The following is a 21,677-nucleotide window of genomic DNA, read 5'->3' on the forward strand; positions in this document are numbered from 1 at the left end:
ATATAATATCATGTACCTGCTCCCTTAATGATAAAAAAATAGAAGGCAAAGTGCCATCTAGTTTCAAACTATTATTTTTCTACAATAAGGCGAAACAAGATTTTTGTATTTTTGTAAAAAATAATGTCGTTCCTCTATCACAATGATACCTGGCAAAAATAAACTGATACAATAGAGATCTTAAATCATCAGAGCTTGTTCATAAGTGCTTACACATAAAAGTAAAACAGTAATATTTTAATAAAATCGTATAATTATATGAGATGCACGTAATTTTACAAAATTACTACTGTTGTGTTGGAGGTTGGAACCCATAACCAGGATAAGGCTGGGGAGCGCCAGGAGGAGGGGCTCCTGGTGTTGGGGCACGGGCGTATGGGTACGGGGAAGGAGGATACTGAGCTGGCGGATAGCCTTGTTGGTAAGCGTGGGGCGGATAACCACCGCCTGCCGGAGGGTAATTCTGCGGATTTTGGGGGTATGATGTTTGTGGGGGTGGTGCAGTTGACACAGAAGGTGCCGGACTTCCAGGTTGCGAAGATGGATTGGAGTATGGAGGCTGAGTAGCTGGTGGGTAAGGTGATGCTTGTCCTGGTGGAGGATACTGCTGCCCAGGTGGACCACTCGATGTTGGTGCCCCTGAGGCAACTGAAGTAGGAGGAGCATTATTTCCATGAGAACTCGAATTATATGTTGGTGATTGAGCAGATGGAGATCCATATCCAGAACTTGGTGGATTCTGAGAAGAGTATCCACTAGGTGGAGGTTGAGGAGAACGGTTTGGTTGAGATGTGGGCGCTGTACTGTAAGCTGATGTGGGCGTAGTGTTAGGGAATGGTTGAGATTGATAGGGCTGGGGCTGAGATCCCGTTGTATTGTTGTAAGTACTGACCCCAACATTAGGATAATTTGAACCTGCTTGTGAAGGTGGGTAAACAGAATTACCAGTATATGAGGGCTGACTCGCGCCACGTACTGGATATGGAGCTCCAGCAGCTGCAGGGCTGCCAGGAGGGGGAGCATAGGGCTGTTGTGCCGAACTGGGAGGGTACCCTGGACCAGGGTGAGTAGATGGAGGATAATTGCTTGGGGTAGTAGTTATTGGAGGACCATAGTTTGAATTAGGAGGATAACCCTGTGGTTGCTGGGAAGGGTTAGGTGGTCCATATCCTTGGCTTGGTGGCCCATATCCTTGAGGCTGTGGAGGGTAAACTCCTGGGGCACCTTGATACTGTCCTTGATATTGATTTTGTGGATAAGGGCGTTGGCCGTAAGATTGAGTTGGTCTTGTTGGTGTTGATGAAACCCCAGGTGGCCTGTAAGACTGTTGAGATCCTCCGGATACATCACCACCACTTGGAGAAGGTGAATTTATTGGGGGTGCTTGAGAAGCATTACCAGCTGCCAATTGATGAGGGGGCTGTAAGAATAAATAAAACTCAGCATTTACACCAATTTTGTAACATGTCATTTAGAAAAACAATGATGTAAGAAAATGTGCTAAAATGAATGCTAATATAGCTTAAACATAGCTTAACTTTTTAAATTAAAGACAATGACTAAAAGTATAGCTTCACTATAAAGTACAACTAGCATTTTTTATTATTTCATTGTCAGCCTTTAATTACAGTGTTTTATTCAGGCTAGTTCAGGTGCAATCACTAAAATATAATTTTTAAAAGACAAAATTCTGAAACATACTGCAGATAGCATATAATTTATAGCGTTTGCTATAGAAAAATACTACATTAGATGCAAAATATAAATACTGATCATCTCTAAATGGAGTTAAGGTGTCTTGCTTTTCATAACAGAATACATATACGAATGTGTTCAGATGCTTAATTATTGTCTTCAACAAAAATTTAGACAAAGCCCAGTTTTATAGTGGGACTGTTCATTGTACATCTTTTTAATTGAACGATGGTGCATATCGTACGATTATTTTTCAAAAAATATGTAAAACAAATATTAGAATTGTAAAGATTTTCTTTTTGCAATCGTAATTTAATATATATAAATGGTCATAATTACCGGTAGAATACTTTGAATGTTTTGATTTACATCGGCCACTGAAGCCAAGTACACCAAGTTTCTATGTAATACTTGTTGATACTGATGACATTCCATAAGTTGACCTTTCGCTTGATATTCCTGAATAGTTTGAATCAGATGAGCATTTTCATCTAACATTTTTTGGATCTGTGCCGGGCTTAACGGAGGCCGATTACCTCGTGCAGCGAATGCTACAGACATCGCTGATATCAATTATTTTCTGTCAAATATCCTCAAGCTAACAATAATCTCAAGTTAAAAGATATCTCGTAAATAATTACACAGAATCTACTTATATCATAACAATGCACGCCGGAGTTACACTTGTGAAGTAGCATAGACTAAAGGAGACGTTATAGAGTTATAGAGGCATTTACTATTTTATTTATTACCACAGAAGAAATAAGTAAAACAATCCATTGTTCACAGAGTGTTTAATTTTATATTTTTTTACAACAGGACTTGTACATGAAGATATTTACATTGTAATTGTTTTAAAGTAAATGAGAAATAAAGTATTCGTAATTTCACCATACTCTTGTTGAGAAAATAAAGACTTGTTCCATTCATGATTGATTCAATTCTCTTGTGTCTATTCTTATGTCAGTATTGAAATCATAATCTTTCCTTCCTGGTCGACTGAGCCGAACTTCAAGTACGATAGTAAATAAACATGACATTGGATATTAATAAAATTTATCGTGTTTTCTTCAATTAAATCTATAATTTATATCAAAATCATAACTCATTATTATAACGAAGTTTGATCCGTCGTAATACACTGCAATTTTCGGCCGGTCAGCTACAATCGTTAAAAATATCTAGTTATTGTAGTGATTTTACAGTGCATTCATCGCTGCTATAATGTTTAAGAGCACTACAAAGAATTATTATGTAACAAAAAATATGCTTAATACTCAAAGTTACGCTTTGTCAGTTCAATATCCTGATTTTGTTAACATATATTTCGTGAATAGAGCTCTCTAATACGATTATGCCTCTTTTTAATTACACAAGAAGGAAGAAAACAATTTAGTCTGAAAATAATAAACATTTAACATGATGATCGATATCGAATGCTCAGATATAGATGTCCCCGAATATAGTTACAACAATGTGAATTTTAAGTCGAGGTTACAGAATAATATCAGTGATTTCGGAGTTTTTTTCAAAGACTATATGTTAAAAAACAATCCCTGCATAATACAAAATGTAATATCCGACTGGGACTGTGCTAATAAATGGGTGAAAGGTGATGAAATCAATTATAACTATTTGATTGAACAGTATGGCGACCTGGATGCTCCGGTTGCTGACTGCAAAAATATTGAATATAACTCCCAATGTAAATCTAACATGAAAGTACATGAATTCCTAGAATATTTGCAAAGTGATACTAATAATAAATTATTGTACTTAAAAGATTGGCATCTGAGAAGAAGTAGGCCAGATGATAAGTTTTATGAGATTCTTCCATATTTTGCTATGGATTGGTTGAATGAGTTTGCTGTAGATAATAAAGAAGATGACTTTATGTTTGTTTATATTGGCCCTCAGGGGTCTTGGTAAGTTTCAATACAGATTTATGTAGCAGATAGATATTCTCTCTTTTGATATATTTTGACTTCTAGGAGAGTATTTTACTAGTTAACATTAATAAGATTGCTCAAAAAAAATAGAAAAATGTTATGATTTATGAAAATGACAGAGAAAATATCTCTATGTGGGTGTACAAATGAATAACACAGATTTTATTTTACAGGACCCCCCTTCATGAGGATGTATATTGTTCCTTCAGTTGGTCTGTCAATATAGTAGGAAGAAAAAAATGGATTTTATTTCCACCAGGAGAAGAAGACAAATTAAAAGATCAATTTGGTAATCTCCCATTAGTATTTGAACCAGAAAATCATGTTAATGTAAAATATTATGAAATCATACAGGAGAAAGGAGATGCCTTATTTGTACCATCGGGCTGGCATCACCAAGTTACAAATGAGATGAAAACTATTTCTGTAAACCATAACTGGATAAACGCTTGTAATATAGAATTTGTTTGGAAGGCTATGCAAAAGTGTTTGGTGTGTGTTGAAAAACAGATTTCAGAATTCAAAGATACTCCTGAATATCCAGCTGAGTGCCAGCTCATTCTAAAATCACTATTTGGAATGGATTTCAAGTCTTTTGTGGTTTTCTTATGCTACATAGCCAAGAAAAGGATTTCTCAGTTACAAGGACAGTCAAACACAAGTTTAAGCAAGTACTCACTGGGAATAAATACAATCAAATTTGATTTAAGAAATATATTAAAAGTTATGAATTCAATACAAATACACCCCATATTTCAAAATGAAAACATTTTATCCTCAATTGAAGATGATTTGTTACAATTAACAAATGCTATTACCAAAGTATTGTAAATACTATTTAAGTTATGGTAAGCTATAAATTAGACTTTTTGATAGCAGAAACATGACCTTTTTTAATTAATTCTTCTATATCCGCCTTTTTGTATCCTAATTCGATTAAAATTTCTATTGTATGTTGTCCTGGCACTGGCAAAGGTTGATGTGCTGTAGACACTCCTGGAGTTCTGACTAGTTTGGGGGCAGGTTCAGGTACAACCATGTTATTTACATCCCTATGGAAGGATAAATCGCTTGCGCGATATTTATGTGTGTCTACTGAGTCTAAGTCTAAGACTGGTGTGACACATGCATCTAAGTTTTTGAAAACTTGACACCATTCATCTTGAGTTTTCGTTAGAAATATTTCTTGGAATTTTTGTTTACTCTGTTCAGTGTTACCTACTTGAGCATAATCATCTTCAGAGAGTTGTAATCCTTGCAAGAATTGAGAATAAAATTGGGGTTCAAGTGCTCCTACCGCCATGAATTTGTTATCTTTAGTTTTGTATGTTTGGTAGCACGCCAGACCTCCATCCAAAGCGTTCGTGCCGGGTTCGCCTCCCCAAATCGGCAATTTTCGTGATTTAAATAACCACTTTCCGACATACGCAGCTCCTTCTGTCATGCTTGTATCTATCACTTGTCCTTTGCCTGATTGAGTTCTTTCAAACAGTGCCATAACAATACCTAGTGCACATAACACCCCACCTCCCGCGAAGTCGCTCAAAATGTTTAGAGGTGGGTTAGGTGGTTGTTTATTTCTACCAAGTAAGGAAAGTATGCCAGACATTCCAACGTAATTGATATCGTGGCCCGCTTTGTTTTTGTAAAATCCGTTTTGCCCATAACCCGTTAATCTTGCAAAGATTAGTCGAGGATTTTGCTTCATCAATGGTTCTGGTCCGAGTCCAAGTTTTTCCATAACGCCTGGTCGAAACGTATCTAAAACGATATCCGATTCTGCACAAAGATCTTTTACTACATTGACGCCTTCTTTGGACTTTAAATTTATCGAAATCATTCGTTTGCCGTTAGACATTACATCAAATGGGTTTGGATCCATCTGAAAGCAGAAAAATATTCAGTTAAAAAATGTTTCTCAACTTATCAGTCAAGACCCAAATGCGACTTATAGTAGGCGCAGAATTTCGCAAAATATTTCAGAATGCCTAAACCGATTTAGATAGATCCCTCACAACTCGACGAGTGAAAGTTTTTAAAGTACTGATGTCACTATTTAACATAACTCACTTTTTGAACAACGGTGACAGTTGCTCCAAAGTCGGCCAAAATAGTTCCACATAGTGGTCCTGGAGCCAATCCCATCATTTCTACAACCTTAACTCCTTTTAGCGCCATAGTGTCGAAATGTATCTGAAAATTAACTTTGATGGTATGCACGTAAGTATGGTTCGTAAATCAAAATCGACAAACAGTTTTTTTCATGTTAGGGGTAAGAGTCCATCTCTACTGAAAAGCAAAGGGCGAAAGCGTGCAGCCTGCTGTCTTTCCTGCCTTTTTATTTATACAAACTATAAGTATGACCGTGAACTTTGTACTAGCAGCGTCATGCAAACTTTGCCGGCCGCAACTCTCTTATTGTGAAGTAATCCATAAAGGCAAAATCATTTTGACTTCGACTTAGGCTGCGTGAAAAATATGGGCTCGTACCGACTCACTGAATCGTGGGATAACTCGCGCATGCTCTCTGCGAGTCCGGCGAAAGAAGTTAGCCTGACATGTTCTCCTCGTTTAGAATAAAGTTTTTGGAATATTTCTGTTTTTTAGGATTCTTCATGCATGTATCTAAAAATAACCACGCCAGTACTGTACAAACCGAAATGTTTACGCTAGTTGGTCTAATACTAAATAATACAAAGAACTCTCGAAACTAAAACTACAAAAATGAGGGTGTTTAAAGTACCTCAAATTGTATTCTATTATAATATATCAGGGGGATGCTCATCCGTGTTTCCTTAATAGGTGACAATGAAGCATCTGATTCCCTTTATTATTTTTTCTAACGGTAGGTCAGGTGCCAATAACATTGAAGAGACTTCGTAATGGTGCAGTCGCTTTCAAAATCGCTTTCGGTGCTGCAGGTTACCAACAACCAACCTTAACGCAAAAAATAGTCAAATGAATTCACAGTAAAACGTAGATTTTATGTTTATACAAGAACTTGTTTAGGTACTTGAAAGGTGGTTATGTTGGATATTATCGTTAATTTTTCCGATCAATTTAATTTTATTACTTGTTCGATAAGGGAATGTATGTAATCCAAGGAACACTAAACATGTAATCTCTAAGTGACGATTAGGTAGATACATCAGTCTCTCAAATCTATATCTATACTCTATATATACTAATATATAAAGCTGGAGAGTTTGTTTGTTTGAACGCGATAATCTCAGGAACTACTGGTTCAAATTGAAAAAATATTTTTGTTTTGAATAGACTATTCCTCGAGAAAGATTTTAGGCTATATACCATCACGCTGCGACTAATAGGAGCGAAGATACAATGGGCAATGTAGAAAAAACAGGGAATATTATTCATCTTCAAGGGCTTCCGTTAAAAAATTACTAACTTATATCTTCTAACCACGCGGACGAAGTCGCGGGCAACAGCTAGTGTAATATAATTTTGGTATCATCGACATAGTGTGTATAATAAGTGGAATACTTATTATTCGGTCGTAGTATCCTATTGATGTGACATGTTAGTATTATTTAACTAAATTACTGAAAGAGAATTCATGGATAGAGTTTTCGTAGTCTGCAAACGCAATTTAGCGCGGATTCCTCATGAATGTCGAATTACCTTATCCGTCTTATCCTTCGCAATTTCAGGGCTGATTCCTACGTGTTTTAAAATTCAGTCATACCTCGATAGGTATGACTGAATTCTAAAACATTGTCTAATTCGAGACGATTCTCGAATTAGACAATTTGTCTGTCCCGGTATTAAGGCGCGTGAGTGGAATCTTTATTTATCATTTACAGAGTCCTGGTGTCGCTGCGTAAAAATCGATCTTAAAACTACTAGGTAATCTGGCTAACCATCCCTTACTTTCGGGCGAAGATTTTAGATGTGAAATTATTATTAATAAATGTAGAAATGTATCTATTTATAGTGGATAAAAGGGACTCAATCGCCATGCCACAAGCAATAAACCATACATTAAATATTTATTGTTAGATTTCTTAACCCTACTGAGACCCGCTTAATTTACTTAAGACTTTAATAAGTATTTAGAACTGCTTTAACTCTTGTGTTAAACTTTGAAACAGTTCAAAGTCTGACATCGAAAAGTTCAAAGAACATAATTATTTAAACGAAATACGAAGGTCAAGAAAATTTAATTATTATTATTAAAGTAACAAGGCCCTTAATAGTCGTTTTAATTAATGCACTTAGACTTCCAATAACTTTCCCGTTACTCACGTTTAGAGTTCGAATTAGAAGCACGAAGGCGGACTCTTCTCGAAATAATTATTGGGTTTATACAAATTCTCCTACGGTGTCTAGGAGTAGGAGCCACTGGAGCTTACACTGGAGCTATTATCATTTTTTCTTGTTGTTATATACACATCAGACGATAGAATAGATATACATTATACATACAAATCAAGTAGCACAACACAGAATATAAATAGTGGAAAGAAACCAGCTGTACTACAGAATTGAACCTTATCTATAGATTTCACTAGTGTTTTAATTCTTAAAATGTTCTAATATTGTCATGAATTATTTTTTCTTACTTATTATATTGTATTTAAAATATGAAAACGTATAATTGCGAGGGTGATAACTATTTTAGAAACTTCTATCAGCTCCAAATTGTCAAAGAATATTACTTCTACTTAGAATAAATCCGAGATAAATTCTCAAACCTTGCAATGTTTCTGTTATTATTGTATTTAATAAAAAAAATCTTATTCAAATTTGGAATAGGTATCGATACTGAAAATCGATTACAGTCATGGTGTCAATTTTGGATCACAACCCTAGTTAACAACTATACTCAGTTGTCAATTTGTGATGGCGGCGCTTGGGGAGTTACGCTACTTTACTAAAACAAACGACGCGGTGTTTTCTTAGTTTGATAACAACAATTTAGTTTATTTTGTATAATTTTACTCGTTCAATCAATAGAAATGTGTTATCATGTGTAATTATATGATCAGTTGTTTTCCTTTACATTCATTGCTTGGTGCTATCAATATTGTGTTTTTACATAAAAAAATATACTTATTGGAACCTTATTAGTACATAAACAGATTTATTTATAAGCAAAGCTTCGGTTATATATTTATTTTTGAAAATATTATATTTTTTTATATATTTACTTTTCCATAAAAAATAAACCAACATGAATGATGTTCGTGACAAAGTTGTCGCCGGCTCTTCGACGTGGGAGAGTAATGCAACTCAGAGTGACTCCTCTCCGGAAATTCAGTCGTCACCGAGTGCCAGTGGCGAGACCCCTCATACACCTGGAGCGCCGGTACCGCTAGCCCCACACCTAGCAGCAGAATTACACCCTGATTTATTGCAGCAAGGCTGGCGAAAGTATTGGTCCAAACGTGAGAATAGGCCTTACTTTTGGAACAAATTATCTGGTGAATCTATGTGGGAATTGCCTGCGGTCAAAAGAGATTTTGATCCTATAACAGATCCATTAGGCATTTGTCACACAGGGCCTCCAAATGCAGGAAATATGACCCCAGGTGCAAATAAAAGAAGACCATCTGAGGACAATGGACCTCCACCAAAGAAGTTTGTTTTGGCAGGACCGTGGGATATAGAGGTGCCAACTAATGTTGTTATATATGAACGGCCACCAACTATTTGCCCCCATCCTCATCCAGAAATTGAAGGGTTTAGATTTACTTTGGCAAATAAATTAAGACAATGTTATCAAGAGCTTTGCCACACAAGAGAAAGTATAGATGCTCCTAAAGATTCATTCAATCGCTGGTTAATGGAAAGGAAAGTAAACGATCAGGGTGGTTCCGATCCACTTCTTCCTAGTCATTGTTTTCCTGAAATATCACATTCAATGTATGAGGAAATTATGAATGACATTCCGATAAAGCTTACACATCCAAAGTTCACTGGTGATGCCAGGAAACAACTGTCAAGGTATGCTGAAGCAGCAAAAAAAATGATAGAATCAAGAAATGCCTCTCCCGAGAGCCGGAAGGTCGTGAAATGGAATGCAGAAGATACTTTTCAATGGCTAAGGCGGACTGTGGGAGCTACATATGATGACTTTCAGGATCGTCTGGCGCACTTGAGGGTAAGCATTGAGAATTTTGTCTCTTACATTTACCGTGTTACAATTATCTGTATAGCTCAAAAATGTTTGAGCGATTAAGTGAGTAATTAATTAGGCCTACAATTAAATTAACTGTAGACTCTACCAACTCAGGTTGGCTGTCTTCAGATGACAACCTGCAAGTTTTGTTTCTAAGAAAAAATGTTGATGTTAATCTATGTGTCTGGTCTTGAATGGTGATTATTTTTTTATGCTTATTACAGAGGCAATGTCAACCTCATTTGGCAGAAACAGTGAAAGCATCTGTTGAAGGAATTTGTCTCAAGATCTATCACTTATCTGCTGAATATGCCCGAAAAATAAGAGAAAAGCATAGTGCTCTACTCAAGGAGAATGGAATACAGGTATATCAAATTCTTATTTCACTTCCCATTTAAAACTTTAAGGCTTTAAAAAAAATACTTCTTTTTTCTCCTGGCATAGCGAACATTCAACAGGTTGTTTTGATCTGGTATATATCATAATATTCAATTGATCAAATCCATGTTTTAAATCTTTAATCCTTTGAGTGAAGAAAAGGCTTGGCTTTTAAAGACATCATAATGGTAATAGTTCACCATGAAATATATTTATAAGAAGGAAGACTTATTTTTTTGCACTATATTAACAGGAACTTCAAGCGCCACTGCAGCAGGCGGCCCTGCGCAAAGTGTGGTGTTATCCGGTACAGTTTGCGGTGCCGGCGCCGCGCCCGCCTCTCGTGGAACATTTCCTCGACCGCGACCAGACTTTGTTGAGGTATCTTGGTGAAACACAGGTCCTCAATGCAGTGTATTTACAAAAACTGGTAAGCTCTTCATTTTATTTTCTATTAGTTTATAATAAAGAATCAGAGAATAGCAGAACTTCATGCTGGATACCTTCTAGAAAAAATTGTATTTAAACTGCAGATTCCAAGAAAAGAATCCTGACTTGCGACATATGAACAATTTTGGAACCCCCAAATGTCGTCAAGTTTTCAGTGTGAAACCAATAATGAATTGATTATCGTCTGTTTGCTTCAGGAATGCCTGTACCGGTACAGTTGCTTCGACGACAAGAAGTTCGAGCAGTTCCTGTCGCGCGTGTGGTGCCTGCTGCGGCGCTACGCGGCGTGGCTGGGCGCGGGCGGCGAGGCGCACCTGACGCAGATGGCGCTGCCCGTGCCCGTCTTGGAGTGTCTGCATCGCAGCTTCGGCGTCACCTTCGAGTGCTTCGCCAGCCCGCTCGACTGCTACTTCCGACAATACTGCTCCGCATTTGCTGATACTGACTCCTATTTTGGGTCCCGAGGGTATTTCAACGACTTTTATTACTGTTTTGTTTCTAATATTCTTCTGACTTTAAGTATCCATGACTTTTTTAACATTGGTAGTAAAGTCATATTTAGTTTTTAACCAGCGATTGTTTTCTGTAAGTAAACTGGTATTGCCAATGAAACTTGAGTTGTCTAGTATTTAATATTATTTAAAACAAACGTCGTCACAACAAGAATAAAATTTTAACCAAACAAAAATGAATTTGTTCTGTTATCAGCTATTTACAGCTACGAAACTTTACATTTCATCGAAATAATCAGATTATATTTCTTTAGACCATTCCTAGAACTTCGTCCAGTGTCGGGATCGATGGTGGCACATCCGCCTTATTGTGAAGAGTTGTTAGAAGCGGCACTGAGACACATGGAGAGGCTACTGCAGGAGTCTGCTGAGCCACTCAGCTTTGTAGTTATACTACCTGAGTGGCCAGACAGACAAACACATGCCCTGCATAAACTTCAAGCTAGCCACTTTAAAAGAAAACAGGTAACATAACTTTTGTCTAATGTTAAAACAATTTACGAAAAAACAGTTATTTGTAGTTTTAAAGTTTTGTTTTGTTTGTAGGTGGTTATTCCAGCTTTTGAGCACGAGTACAGACATGGGTTCCAACATGTGCTTACAAAGTAAGTGATTCAAATTTTGTATATTGGTTGTGGTACCAAAAGACAGGTTTTCCGTCAGTATGGGTAAGGCAAATTCAAAATAAATGCCAATATCTAGCAAAAACATATTTGAACGTAGAAGCTATCTGTGTTTATTTGCACCTTGTCAGCCAGCCAGCTTATTGCAATAAAAAATAACAGACCATATCCGTTGAGGTCATTAATCCGATCTTTCGGCGCAGTAGCATCTTGGGCGTTGAGTGATTTATGCCATGCTCATGATGTGCAAATGCAACACTGGACCAAATTTTAAAAACAAACAATTTTAGTCTGAAAAGCACTCTTTTTTGAATATTTTATAGAATTGTAATACGTAACGGGTCTGGTCACTGGAACTATTAAAGAAATATGGTGTAAGGGATGATAAAACTAGGAGTGAGACATAGGCTAACGCGTGACACGTCACAGGAACGAGGTGTACTTCAGATGGGGCGGCGGCACGGTGGTGGTGTGGCTGCAGAACGCGGCCGGCTTCGCGCGCTGGGGGCCCTCCGAGGAGCGCGTGGAGGCGCTGCTGGACGCGTGGCGCCCGCGCAGCAAGCGCGCCGAGCCCGCGCCCGCGCCCGACCCCGACCCCGCGCCGCCCAGCGCCAGCCCCCGGCTCTAGCCGCCCGGGAGCGGCTTGCGATACCGACGGTATCTTATTATTTTAAAATCTCCCTTCTCTGTTGTATAGTTCGATAAAAGTTTATTATGTTTTGATTGTTTATTATATTTTTTGAAGAAATGTAGCGTTTTATTTATTAGCATGGATTCTCTCCCACTTTTAAGTTGACAGCCCTTTGTATCTGTTTTAGATAAGTAATTGAAAGAAATGAACCGATTTAGAGAACTTTAATAGTCCTAATATTTATTTTTTTATTTAATATTGTATAGTTACCACACTTACCACCTAACATTTTATAATAAACATTTGATATTTAAAACAAACTTACGACTGTTCTTTGAATTTAGTTTTTGGTAATTTTCAATTCCACACCAGCAGTGGCAATATACCTGTACGTATATATAGTTTTGGGTTATTGGACTGTATCCTAAGTTTCATACAAGCTAGATTGATAGTTAGCAAGATTCTGTTGCCGCTACAACAAATTGCCCGTTATAAACAACACAATAAATTTTATTGAAAACAAACGTAAAGTAACATTACGTAAAATTATCATACCTATTGTTTTCTATATGGCAAGTATAAGAATTCTGTTACCGACATTACTAATAACAAAGTAATCCATTAACTGCATCAACAGATCATAACTTTCATTAATAGTTGCCATAATGTGAATGTGATGATCTATATTATTCAATTAAATAAAGGATAACTCTAAGGCCTCATTTACGGAGATGAGGGGCGTTGCGCGTGGCGTTGAGCGGCGCGGGCCGAACTGAATTCAAATATATAGCGTTGTATACGTGCGTTTACGGAGAAGCGATTTTTGATGCGTTTGTTTGAAATGGAGCGTTCTTTGCGGCGGAGCCCGCGGCGGCAATCTATACATATAATAAAATGAAAACTGAAAGAAAAGTGAAAACTGTACATTGAATTGACTGGGTATAAAAAGAAAAAATCTCATTAGTCCCTCAGTTAGATAATTGAAAAGACACGTATAGACACGTATTTTTTCCTTTTTCAGAAAAACTAAACTTGACAAAGTTTAACTGCTTTAAAGTTTAGGAGAGGGGGCTTGTGACGTAACGATAGAGTAAAATTTATACTCAATCGTGACGTCACGCGTAAGTTTCACTGTAATTAGGTCAATTTATGTTTGCGGGACAAATTAAATACGTATCCATTATTATACAAATAACTACAAGACCGACACTGCACAAAAAAATTGTCATCATCCCTATTGCTGGGTGGTCTACGAACGATTCCGAAGCCGAGAATATGACTTTTAGAATTTATGTCTTTATGGATGTTCGGAAAATTCCAATTTTCAGAGAATATCAACAAGAGGTCGGGTCAACATACTTTTTACTTATTATCTCGCTTTTCGTTACATGGGATATTACCCTCCGCGTTGCCCGCCGCGGGCACAGCGGCGACTACCGCCACTCTTCCCGCCTCGCTTCTCTATAAACAACGTCGTATGTTGCTGTACATTTGTGTTTACGCGTGCGATGCGCCGCTCCACCGTAAACAGAAAAAAACGTCCAACGCGCCGCGCGACGCCCCGCTTCCCGTAAATGAGACCTAATGCCGATGTGTTAATACATACTCTTTGTCATAAAGTAGTTACTCTGCAGCAAGGGCGTAGTCACACTGAGGCAAGTTGGGGCGCTCGCCCCACCCTGGCTCCGACCGGCTATAAGGCGTTTAAGTAACAATGGAAAGGAGATGTAAGTGGCGGATTTCGGAAATGCGATTTTATCCCAGCGTAAAAACTGCGCTTGTTCTTTTTCTTGTCTAGCCTTAAGCGTGCACAGAACGAGGATCGCCAAATCAAAAAATAATTCTGTAAAAGTGCTAAATAGGTTCTGCCAGAACAATAAAAAATACCGCGGGAGGGGGATGGATAGGTTGACTGCTGCCCCATGGCTGATTACGCCCATGCAGATTTTTATCATTGCGTTCATAGCAAAATCAAAATTTTAAAATAAACAGAGTGATGCAGTTCGTTGCTCATCCCACGGAAATATATATTTAAGGAAAAAGAGCTACCGCTGTAATATCTACGCTAGGATTTAATCAAAAATATTCATGCGGTTTTAAGCGCAAAAAAGTGACATTCTCCCAGATAGAACATACGTCATGTTGTCGTGCAAAATGAAAAAAAAAGAAACAATGTTTGATATCTTTCTCTACTTGAAGACGAAGATAACGTACCGCCCCGCTGTCCTCTGCACAGCACCTCCCCGCTGTCCTCCGCACAGCGCCGCTCCACTGACCACCGATCTGCAGCCCAATGCTCGTTGTCCTCCGCTCATCTCTGCTCAACCCCGCTCGTGCTATTTCCATTGAAGCGGAGCGGAGATTTTGAGCACAGTGATTGGTCAATTCGTGCACCGGTAAACTCCTCTCCACCCCGCTCCGCTTCAATAGAAACCCGGCCTTATAGACTTTAATGTTACAAGAAAAGTTGCACGAGGATGATAGGAGTAGGATCAAGGTAAAAGGAAAAAAACTAAATAAAAAAAATACAAACATCATCTTTAACCATCATTTACTAGTTAAACTATACGCGTAACAAGATAGCTAATAAAATGTTTTAATATACATACTATGTAAATAAACATGTCCTAGGTAAAGTAGGCATTATGTAAATAGAGAAAACACGTAAAGAGATGGGCTAATTGACAATTAATTTGTTCCGGTTCTAAAATAGCACGCTGAAGTAACGACCATTTGGGATGCCACGAAACACCATATGATGCGAATATCATTTACAAGAATCTATAACAACATCCAAATGATATTATGTTTTCGCTTCATGGCAGCACCACAGTAACAGGAAAATATGTGGATTGTAATAGTACATAAAGGCAATACTGGTAGACAAAAACGTCTATTTAAGTCAAGAAACTTACGGGAGAAAAATAAATTATATAAATATAATCAATGGAGATATTTTTCCGTCTTAAAATGTTATTTGTCTTCTAAGTTCTTCATACCAGGTTTATACGTTAAATACCTAATCCTACTAATGGGTAAACTAAAAGACGGTTATGAATAGGCGTTTTAGGAATAGTCCTATCAGATCTAACTAAAAGCACCACATGAAATACACAAATAGAACCATAACAAAATTAACTAGATGCTGAATTACACTAACAATATATAATACTTTTTATTAAATACAACATTTAAATAATTTTGATAGGCAGTGTGTTATTGTGTAGGGAATGCGTGTCAATTAATGGCGTGTATAGATTGTAAAATTGTACACAGACATACAAGTACAACAGACACTCTTCGTTTTTTTCAAATGTGAGTAGACTGCACTAAAACCTTAACAATGTTTTATAACAAAGCCTTAAAGTTCGTGTTTGCTATTCATAGTTATGAATGTCGTGCATCTTACCCTAACTGTTATCTCACTATTTTTCATATTACAATATTTATCAGGGTGCAGTTCGATCTTACTAGTTTGAGTCATCCGTGGGTATTTTGATTCAGAATTAACATATATTTAGCTATAAATATTTATCTAAATATTAAAACTATTTATAACATCTTTAGAGACGCGATTACAAACTTTACGGTTTGCATGGATCATTTGAATTATCTAAAATAATTTTAATTATATAATCGATATCTTAAATTATGGTTTGTAAACACACTAAAGTTAGAAGTAAAATTAAATAATAAGATATTTTATTATTTGATATGATTCCAAATGATCCTGTGATGAGTAATTGTGAAAACTAAATAACTTAGGTATTTACGATAATTGATAAATGATGTTGATAAAAAAGTTTCTAAATTCAAACAATGACGTAAAATTATAAGAAATATTTATCCGACGCTATCAAATTATTATGAGACCACCAATATAGCATTTATAGGGGATATAGTTAGTAACTTAACTATATTATTAAAAGAAAATCTAAGAAAAAAAAATACGAATACTATTTGTTAGAATTAAAAATATTAGGCAACTTATAAAGATTACAAAAAGAATTGATATAGTGAAATAATAAGTGCTTTTTTTACAGTTGCAACTTAGTTCTATTAAGTGCAATGTTATTAGACTTGCTAGGTGTTTATTGACAAGCCTAAATCTTCTAAGTTCTTAGATGACTAAATCATGTTTCTCATCATTCAATTTCATCAGTTGTATTCATCATCTTCATCCATAGCAAAATCAACACCAGAGTCAACAGCACACACGGGACTGTAAAACAAATTGAAATATGAGCATACAGATATAAAATAAAAAACAAAAGATGTTATCATTATTCACTTAATAACACAAAACAAAAACAATGCTTACTTGTAAAAGACATTGGAGTGTCAATGACTAATCAAAATGAACATCATCAGTAGTTGTTAATTAATATTAATAACACCATTATTCTACATATATTTTGGATGTAAAATACTTTTACTTTGTTTAGTATATAAATGGGTGTAAAAATAATGCAAATCTTTACCTCATAGCTCTACATGTGAAAAAGACAATCCGCTTCAACCTCATGTTGTAAAAAAAGTAATTAATTGCCCATAGACAGCCAGGTTCTCCAAAGGGGTCACTGGCCAAGTCAGGGTTGTAGCTGTATATGCGGCACTCAGGTAACACCACCTCCTCATCAACAGCAGTCCACAGGGCAGGACGCAGCTGCCTCCACAGAGCACCACCTACTGCAGATAGAGAAGCATCCACAGCACCTTGCACCCAACTCAATGATGGTTCTGCACTAAATTCACTGCTCTGTATAACATAAAAATATAAATCAGCTCTATATTATGTCTCTCTCATTTTGGTAAACACTTAACAAACATTTTAAGAAAGTAATATTTTTTTAATTGTTACTAATAAAGTTAACTTAGTTTTATACCTTGGCCATTGAAAAATCATAGTCTGGGAAAGCAGCATTTAGAGTGGCAATTAAGTAAAACAGAGTTTTCCGAGATATGGTGTCACACAAGACCCCATCTTCATCACCTGACAGGCTTCGGCTGAAAAAAAAAACCAGTTTCATATAAGTACTAATATTCAATTTGCCAGTGGTCTAGTAGGATAATCGGCAGCAGTACCTGTACATAACACTTTCTGGTGGTGACAACGCTTCTAGCGTTGTTTCCCCTGTGGCTGTGAATCTCTTGTAGAAAGATTTCTCATTCCCAGCCATCTTGCAGCTGTAGCTCTCCACACGACCCTGTACGGCACTATCTCCATTCAAGATCGAGAGAGCTCTGCTCAGTGCCTCTAAACGGCCACTCTCTAATAGTTTCATTTTCTCTACTTTATTTCCTCAAGCCGTTTACCCTCTCAAATTAATCAAAACAAACGGTGCCCTTATATTTGTGTAACACGGGACACTATTTCTGTACATAGCAGAAGGGTGTATGAATATTCCTTTTCTCTTGGAGTGTAGTAGGTTTACACTCGGAATCAGTTTCGTCTTCAGTTCTTCTTCCGCGCTGATGGAATGCGGGAACATCACAAATAAGAAGAAAAAATAGATTTACCAAATTGCTGTACGGTAAAAAATTATTTATAGCTTGTTTTGTCCTAATACAAGGAGATCGCGTCACTTCACTTGTTGTCCCACAAAAATCTAGTTTAAAACACCAACGTTACACTTAGAGATCAATATCCATAGAAGACATGGTCACTAAACAACAATAAATAATCATTCACAATATTTTCAATGGAACAAGATATTGTTAACTTGAATAACAAAATTTAAGCACTTCACAATATTATGTACGCTATTACGACAACACTTCAATGGCGGATATGTTTAATGTCTACCACAGATAAATTAGAAATCGGATGAATTCAATTTAGTATTTTTTTATTATCTGTATAAAATGGGGACTGGCAGAGAAGCGCGGTAAATTAAAAAATACTAAATCTTAAGTATGTAATTTTAATAATTATGCCATCATCACATACTGATAATACAAACAACAGTATAAAAATATGAATAATGAATGGATCTTGTTTAATTTGTTTTTATTCAAGCTCATAGCCTTGATCTGCGTTGCGCTTTTACCTAATCATGTTAATGCTGTAGGTAAAAGCAAATACTATCAAATTAAGATAAAAATGTTTTGACCTGGTGCTACATAATAAGATGAATAACGATAACACTTCTTGTTTCCATTATTTTTTTTGTTATTGTTATTGTCCAACAAAATTCAATTTGACGTTTAGTAAATTTAGGTTAGGTCCATAAGTTATTATTCGTGTTGAACAACAGCTGTGTGACACTCTGTGACAGTTGTTCTATTGTAATCTTTCTTGTTATTCCTGATCCATGTAAAAGTAAGAAGAAAGCTGATCAATACCCAAAAGAAAAAAGACCACATTAAACGATCATGTTTAAAATGTTAGGATTATCAACAAAAGTTACGGGTTTTTTAAAATCTACTTGTGTTAGATGTTCAAGATATCAAAATTATGGTATGTTACGATTAATACTGATTTGTTTTTACTTAAGAAATACATTAACTTCCTTTTTTAGTGTTAATTGATATGTTTAAAAGCTTAAATTCTTAAATGAAATCAAAATTGTATCAATTCATACCTACAATAAATGTATAAAACATTAATAACAGCTGACTGCGTCTGGTGGGCATTAGTCTTTCACATAGATCTCTACTTACCTCAATAATGTATTATCTGGCTTTGTAAGTATGATAACTAAACTATCTTTCTTTTAGCAACACGTAAGAGATTTTATAGGGGCACTGGTGTTATCCAAAGCGACAACAAGTGGGAAGTGACACTGGATCATCGTCGTCTAAAGACACCAATTGGCAAGCCTCTAACAGTGAACAGTGAGCCTCTTGCTCGTGCCATAGCTGTTGAATGGGATGCGCAAAGAGAACATATTACATTACCGACTATGCACTTGGTTTGTGAAAAAATATTTTTCATAGTTTAACTAGTAGAATTGAAGTTAAAAAAATTTATTTATGCTTAAAGTTGTTAGAAATTTGCTTATCACCAAACATTGCAAGTAATTATTTTCCTAAAGTAGCATATTTGAAAGCACACAGATAGAATTTTATAAAAGATATTTGTAATTAAAACTTTAAATGTAAAGGATAATTTTATACTTTTTTTTAGACTGCTTTGTGTAGCACAGCTCAAGACAATCCTGGAAAACTCAACAAACATGATATAACAATACACTTCCTAGAGTACTTGGCAACAGACACACTCCTGTACTTTTCTCAGGTAAATAAATTTATTAGCAAACACTATATGATAATCTTTGTATAATATTAAATTTAAAAAGAGAACAATAAAACTTTTAGGAGCAAGAAGAATTAAGATTACTACAGGAAAAGAAATGGGGCCCTGTATTAGAATGGTTTCAAAAGAGATTTAATGTAGTTCAAGAGGTATCCAAAGGATTGGATGTACCTCCTGTTGCAGCAGAAACTAGAGCAGTTTTGGCCCGATATTTTTTGTCGTATGATTTTCCAGCACTCAATGGTGAGTAAATTTAATAAGTAAGAAAATACATTGTTTATAAATAATATAATAAAGTAATAAAGATTACTATTTTGCAATTTTAGAAATGTATATAAACGGTTTGCTCACGCGTTTTTTCCGGAATCGTACAGATAGTTTCGGACCCAACCTGAGTCTTTAATCATGAAAAGACGAGGTAGGTGGGATCCGAGTCGACTTGCAAAACTAGTCGGGCGATGCCAATAAATACGCGGACTTAACTATTTCAAACAATTATTAACCCACCACGCGAAACTCGGAAAGTAATTGTGATTATTAATGCTGGTTCTGGGCTTCTCGCGAAACCAACTATTGCTACTTGATATTTTTGCGACTTTTTAGCTTCGCCCTATGTAGGTACCTCGTTCTACCAAACGATTTATTTTTATCTCATTGTTCCTAGGATTTTAAGTCGTATGAATACGATTACTGTCTGATTCTCAAACCAGTAAAGAAAGTTTTACAACGTCTCGGAATACTTTTAGCTGATGACCGAGTACGAGGTGTGCGAAGCGGTCGCTACTGACTACCCAATACAACTTGCAATTTGATATTAATTGATAAGGTTACGCAAGGTCAATTCAAATAGTCACCGTCTGAACCCGCATGATATACCTGCTCACACGGCTTATGCTGTTTTACTCCTTATGGAACCTCTTTATTCCGGACTTTTTTGCCGTAAATTGAGCAGTTTTATCAATATCTACTACCTTGAAGCTTTAGTTAATACAGCTGCAGTAGTGGCTACAGTAATAGCGGTTTGTAGCCCGCTATATTAACCACAACTATCACCCGATAATTTAACTAAGTATAAAATGGAATTTTAAAAACAAACATTATTACTCATTCATATTCAGCGATGTCCTTTGGCATGGATGCCCTCAAGTCTCCTATTCTGATGTTGGCCTGTGTTGAGCGACTCTTAGAACCAAAAGAAGCAGTTCTATTGGCCCGCCTGGAAGAAGAATATCAGGTATGTTTCTATACAAATTTTATATTACGACTTTTTTTTTAGGAGATCTTTTGTTTTTAAGTTGGACGGCAGGGGTACCTAACCAATCACTGTCACTTGATCAGAGTAATTAACCCTTTAATCAATTGCTTCTTATTGGATGCCGAACATCTTTATAGTAACTACACCTTCCGTGTCTTATTATAACGTTATTTTGCTTACTATGTTTTAAGTTCTGTTAAATTCGGATGGCCTTCAAAACGTCCTCGGTCAGTTACCCGTTTACAAATTAACTAACCCCGACGGTTATTGCTACTTCGTGTTTAAAATGTCTGGACTAAATATTATACTTTTTACTATGTCTCATGAGAAGTCTTCCTTTTGTATGGAAATCAGAAGTCACGAGCATCACCTAGGCACCTACTCGGTACCGCGAGATTTTATTGAATTTGCAACTGATAGATTTAACTTTAGTTATGATTCCTGATAACTATCCATGGTCCGTATCCATCCGGATTCCGCTTAATTTTACAGCAGCAGTGTAACATTTCCTCCTTGAAAACAATAAAACAACTTCGAAAATATAAGAAATTATAAACATATCTGTTTTTGTAGTTGCTGCAATGGGGTCGCGTTCCGTGGGCGCACGAGTTAAATCAAGCTGAACTAACTTCACGAGTGGCAGCATCCTTGTTAGTCATACATAGCTCTGTAGAAAATCACACTGCGAAGGCAAAAGCGTCACCTCAAGAACAAGCCCAGTAAATAAAGTATCTGTAGTACAGTTTATTTTGCCGCCTATTATTGAAGCCTGTGACATCCTCCT

The 21,677-nt window shown here is 36.4% G+C and overlaps 6 protein-coding genes across 14 annotated transcripts; 3 read left to right on the forward strand and 3 right to left on the reverse strand.

The window, feature by feature from the left end:
* Positions 1 to 233: 233 nt before the first annotated feature.
* Positions 234 to 2,408, reverse strand: LOC113493291 (proline-rich protein 2-like). The gene is made up of 2 exons (XM_026871201.1): positions 2,035 to 2,408; positions 234 to 1,420 (listed from the first exon to the last, which is right to left on the reverse strand). The coding sequence occupies exons 1-2, from the start codon at positions 2,254 to 2,256 to the stop codon at positions 287 to 289; spliced, it is 1,356 nt and encodes a 451-aa protein (XP_026727002.1). The 5' UTR covers positions 2,257 to 2,408; the 3' UTR covers positions 234 to 286.
* Positions 2,409 to 2,639: 231 nt separating this feature from the next.
* LOC113493292 (jmjC domain-containing protein 4) lies at positions 2,640 to 4,526 on the forward strand. Its single transcript, XM_026871202.1, has 2 exons — positions 2,640 to 3,620; positions 3,818 to 4,526. Exons 1-2 carry the CDS (start codon positions 3,115 to 3,117, stop codon positions 4,473 to 4,475), a joined length of 1,164 nt encoding a protein of 387 aa, XP_026727003.1. The 5' UTR covers positions 2,640 to 3,114; the 3' UTR covers positions 4,476 to 4,526.
* Positions 4,344 to 8,099, reverse strand: LOC113493293 (alpha-methylacyl-CoA racemase). 8 transcript variants are annotated; one of them, XM_026871206.1, is made up of 4 exons: positions 7,911 to 8,099; positions 6,388 to 6,581; positions 5,715 to 6,269; positions 4,344 to 5,526 (listed from the first exon to the last, which is right to left on the reverse strand). In XM_026871206.1, exons 3-4 carry the CDS (start codon positions 5,820 to 5,822, stop codon positions 4,498 to 4,500), a joined length of 1,137 nt encoding a protein of 378 aa, XP_026727007.1. In that variant the 5' UTR covers positions 5,823 to 6,269; positions 6,388 to 6,581; positions 7,911 to 8,099; the 3' UTR covers positions 4,344 to 4,497. The 8 variants fall into 8 exon arrangements, with proteins under 8 accessions (XP_026727007.1, XP_026727012.1, XP_026727009.1 ...); XM_026871211.1 differs by lacking the exon at positions 7,911 to 8,099 and having other exon boundaries at positions 5,715 to 5,837; positions 6,135 to 6,269; positions 6,388 to 6,850; XM_026871208.1 differs by lacking the exon at positions 7,911 to 8,099 and having other exon boundaries at positions 5,715 to 5,848; positions 6,135 to 6,269; positions 6,388 to 6,850.
* Positions 8,100 to 8,762: 663 nt separating this feature from the next.
* Positions 8,763 to 12,497, forward strand: LOC113493289 (phosphorylated CTD-interacting factor 1). Of its 2 annotated transcripts, none has more exons than XM_026871199.1 (7): positions 8,763 to 9,768; positions 10,011 to 10,151; positions 10,418 to 10,594; positions 10,812 to 11,080; positions 11,381 to 11,591; positions 11,673 to 11,731; positions 12,179 to 12,497. In XM_026871199.1, exons 1-7 carry the CDS (start codon positions 8,839 to 8,841, stop codon positions 12,375 to 12,377), a joined length of 1,986 nt encoding a protein of 661 aa, XP_026727000.1. In that variant the 5' UTR covers positions 8,763 to 8,838; the 3' UTR covers positions 12,378 to 12,497. The 2 variants fall into 2 exon arrangements, with proteins under 2 accessions (XP_026727000.1, XP_026727001.1); XM_026871200.1 differs by having other exon boundaries at positions 12,197 to 12,497.
* Positions 12,498 to 14,914: 2,417 nt separating this feature from the next.
* Positions 14,915 to 18,187, reverse strand: LOC113493296 (repressor of RNA polymerase III transcription MAF1 homolog). Its single transcript, XM_026871214.1, has 4 exons — positions 17,466 to 18,187; positions 17,267 to 17,387; positions 16,862 to 17,139; positions 14,915 to 16,602 (listed from the first exon to the last, which is right to left on the reverse strand). The coding sequence occupies exons 1-4, from the start codon at positions 17,663 to 17,665 to the stop codon at positions 16,539 to 16,541; spliced, it is 663 nt and encodes a 220-aa protein (XP_026727015.1). The 5' UTR covers positions 17,666 to 18,187; the 3' UTR covers positions 14,915 to 16,538.
* Positions 18,188 to 18,603: 416 nt separating this feature from the next.
* Positions 18,604 to 21,640, forward strand: LOC113493295 (ATP synthase mitochondrial F1 complex assembly factor 2). The gene is made up of 6 exons (XM_026871213.1): positions 18,604 to 18,840; positions 19,101 to 19,294; positions 19,510 to 19,620; positions 19,701 to 19,881; positions 20,757 to 20,872; positions 21,467 to 21,640. The coding sequence occupies exons 1-6, from the start codon at positions 18,756 to 18,758 to the stop codon at positions 21,614 to 21,616; spliced, it is 837 nt and encodes a 278-aa protein (XP_026727014.1). The 5' UTR covers positions 18,604 to 18,755; the 3' UTR covers positions 21,617 to 21,640.
* The last annotated feature ends 37 nt before the right edge of the window (positions 21,641 to 21,677 follow it).

This window comes from Trichoplusia ni, chromosome 4, assembly GCF_003590095.1.
Source record: "Trichoplusia ni isolate ovarian cell line Hi5 chromosome 4, tn1, whole genome shotgun sequence".
Classification (NCBI taxonomy): domain Eukaryota; kingdom Metazoa; phylum Arthropoda; class Insecta; order Lepidoptera; family Noctuidae; genus Trichoplusia; species Trichoplusia ni.

Excerpts from the sequence above, each read along its gene's own strand:
- LOC113493291 (XM_026871201.1), bottom strand. The coding sequence starts at position 2,256 with ATGTCTGTAGCATTCGCTGCACGAGGTAATCGGCCTCCGTTAAGCCCG. Across the intron at positions 1,421-2,034 it reads ACATTCAAAGTATTCTACCG|CCCCCTCATCAATTGGCAGC; the intron begins GTAATTATGACC and ends TTATTCTTACAG.
- LOC113493289 (XM_026871199.1), top strand. The coding sequence starts at position 8,839 with ATGAATGATGTTCGTGACAAAGTTGTCGCCGGCTCTTCGACGTGGGAG. Across the intron at positions 10,152-10,417 it reads TCAAGGAGAATGGAATACAG|GAACTTCAAGCGCCACTGCA; the intron begins GTATATCAAATT and ends CTATATTAACAG. Across the intron at positions 11,732-12,178 it reads TTCCAACATGTGCTTACAAA|GAACGAGGTGTACTTCAGAT; the intron begins GTAAGTGATTCA and ends GACACGTCACAG.
- LOC113493292 (XM_026871202.1), top strand. The coding sequence starts at position 3,115 with ATGATGATCGATATCGAATGCTCAGATATAGATGTCCCCGAATATAGT. Across the intron at positions 3,621-3,817 it reads ATTGGCCCTCAGGGGTCTTG|GACCCCCCTTCATGAGGATG; the intron begins GTAAGTTTCAAT and ends TTTATTTTACAG.
- LOC113493296 (XM_026871214.1), bottom strand. The coding sequence starts at position 17,665 with ATGAAACTATTAGAGAGTGGCCGTTTAGAGGCACTGAGCAGAGCTCTC. Across the intron at positions 17,388-17,465 it reads CCAGAAAGTGTTATGTACAG|CCGAAGCCTGTCAGGTGATG; the intron begins GTACTGCTGCCG and ends TTTTTTTTTCAG. Across the intron at positions 17,140-17,266 it reads ATGATTTTTCAATGGCCAAG|AGCAGTGAATTTAGTGCAGA; the intron begins GTATAAAACTAA and ends TATGTTATACAG.
- LOC113493293 (XM_026871209.1), bottom strand. The coding sequence starts at position 5,822 with ATGGCGCTAAAAGGAGTTAAGGTTGTAGAAATGATGGGATTGGCTCCA. Across the intron at positions 5,527-5,714 it reads CTGTCACCGTTGTTCAAAAA|ATGGATCCAAACCCATTTGA; the intron begins GTGAGTTATGTT and ends TTCTGCTTTCAG.
- LOC113493295 (XM_026871213.1), top strand. The coding sequence starts at position 18,756 with ATGTTTAAAATGTTAGGATTATCAACAAAAGTTACGGGTTTTTTAAAA. Across the intron at positions 18,841-19,100 it reads TTCAAGATATCAAAATTATG|CAACACGTAAGAGATTTTAT; the intron begins GTATGTTACGAT and ends TCTTTCTTTTAG. Across the intron at positions 20,873-21,466 it reads GCCTGGAAGAAGAATATCAG|TTGCTGCAATGGGGTCGCGT; the intron begins GTATGTTTCTAT and ends CTGTTTTTGTAG.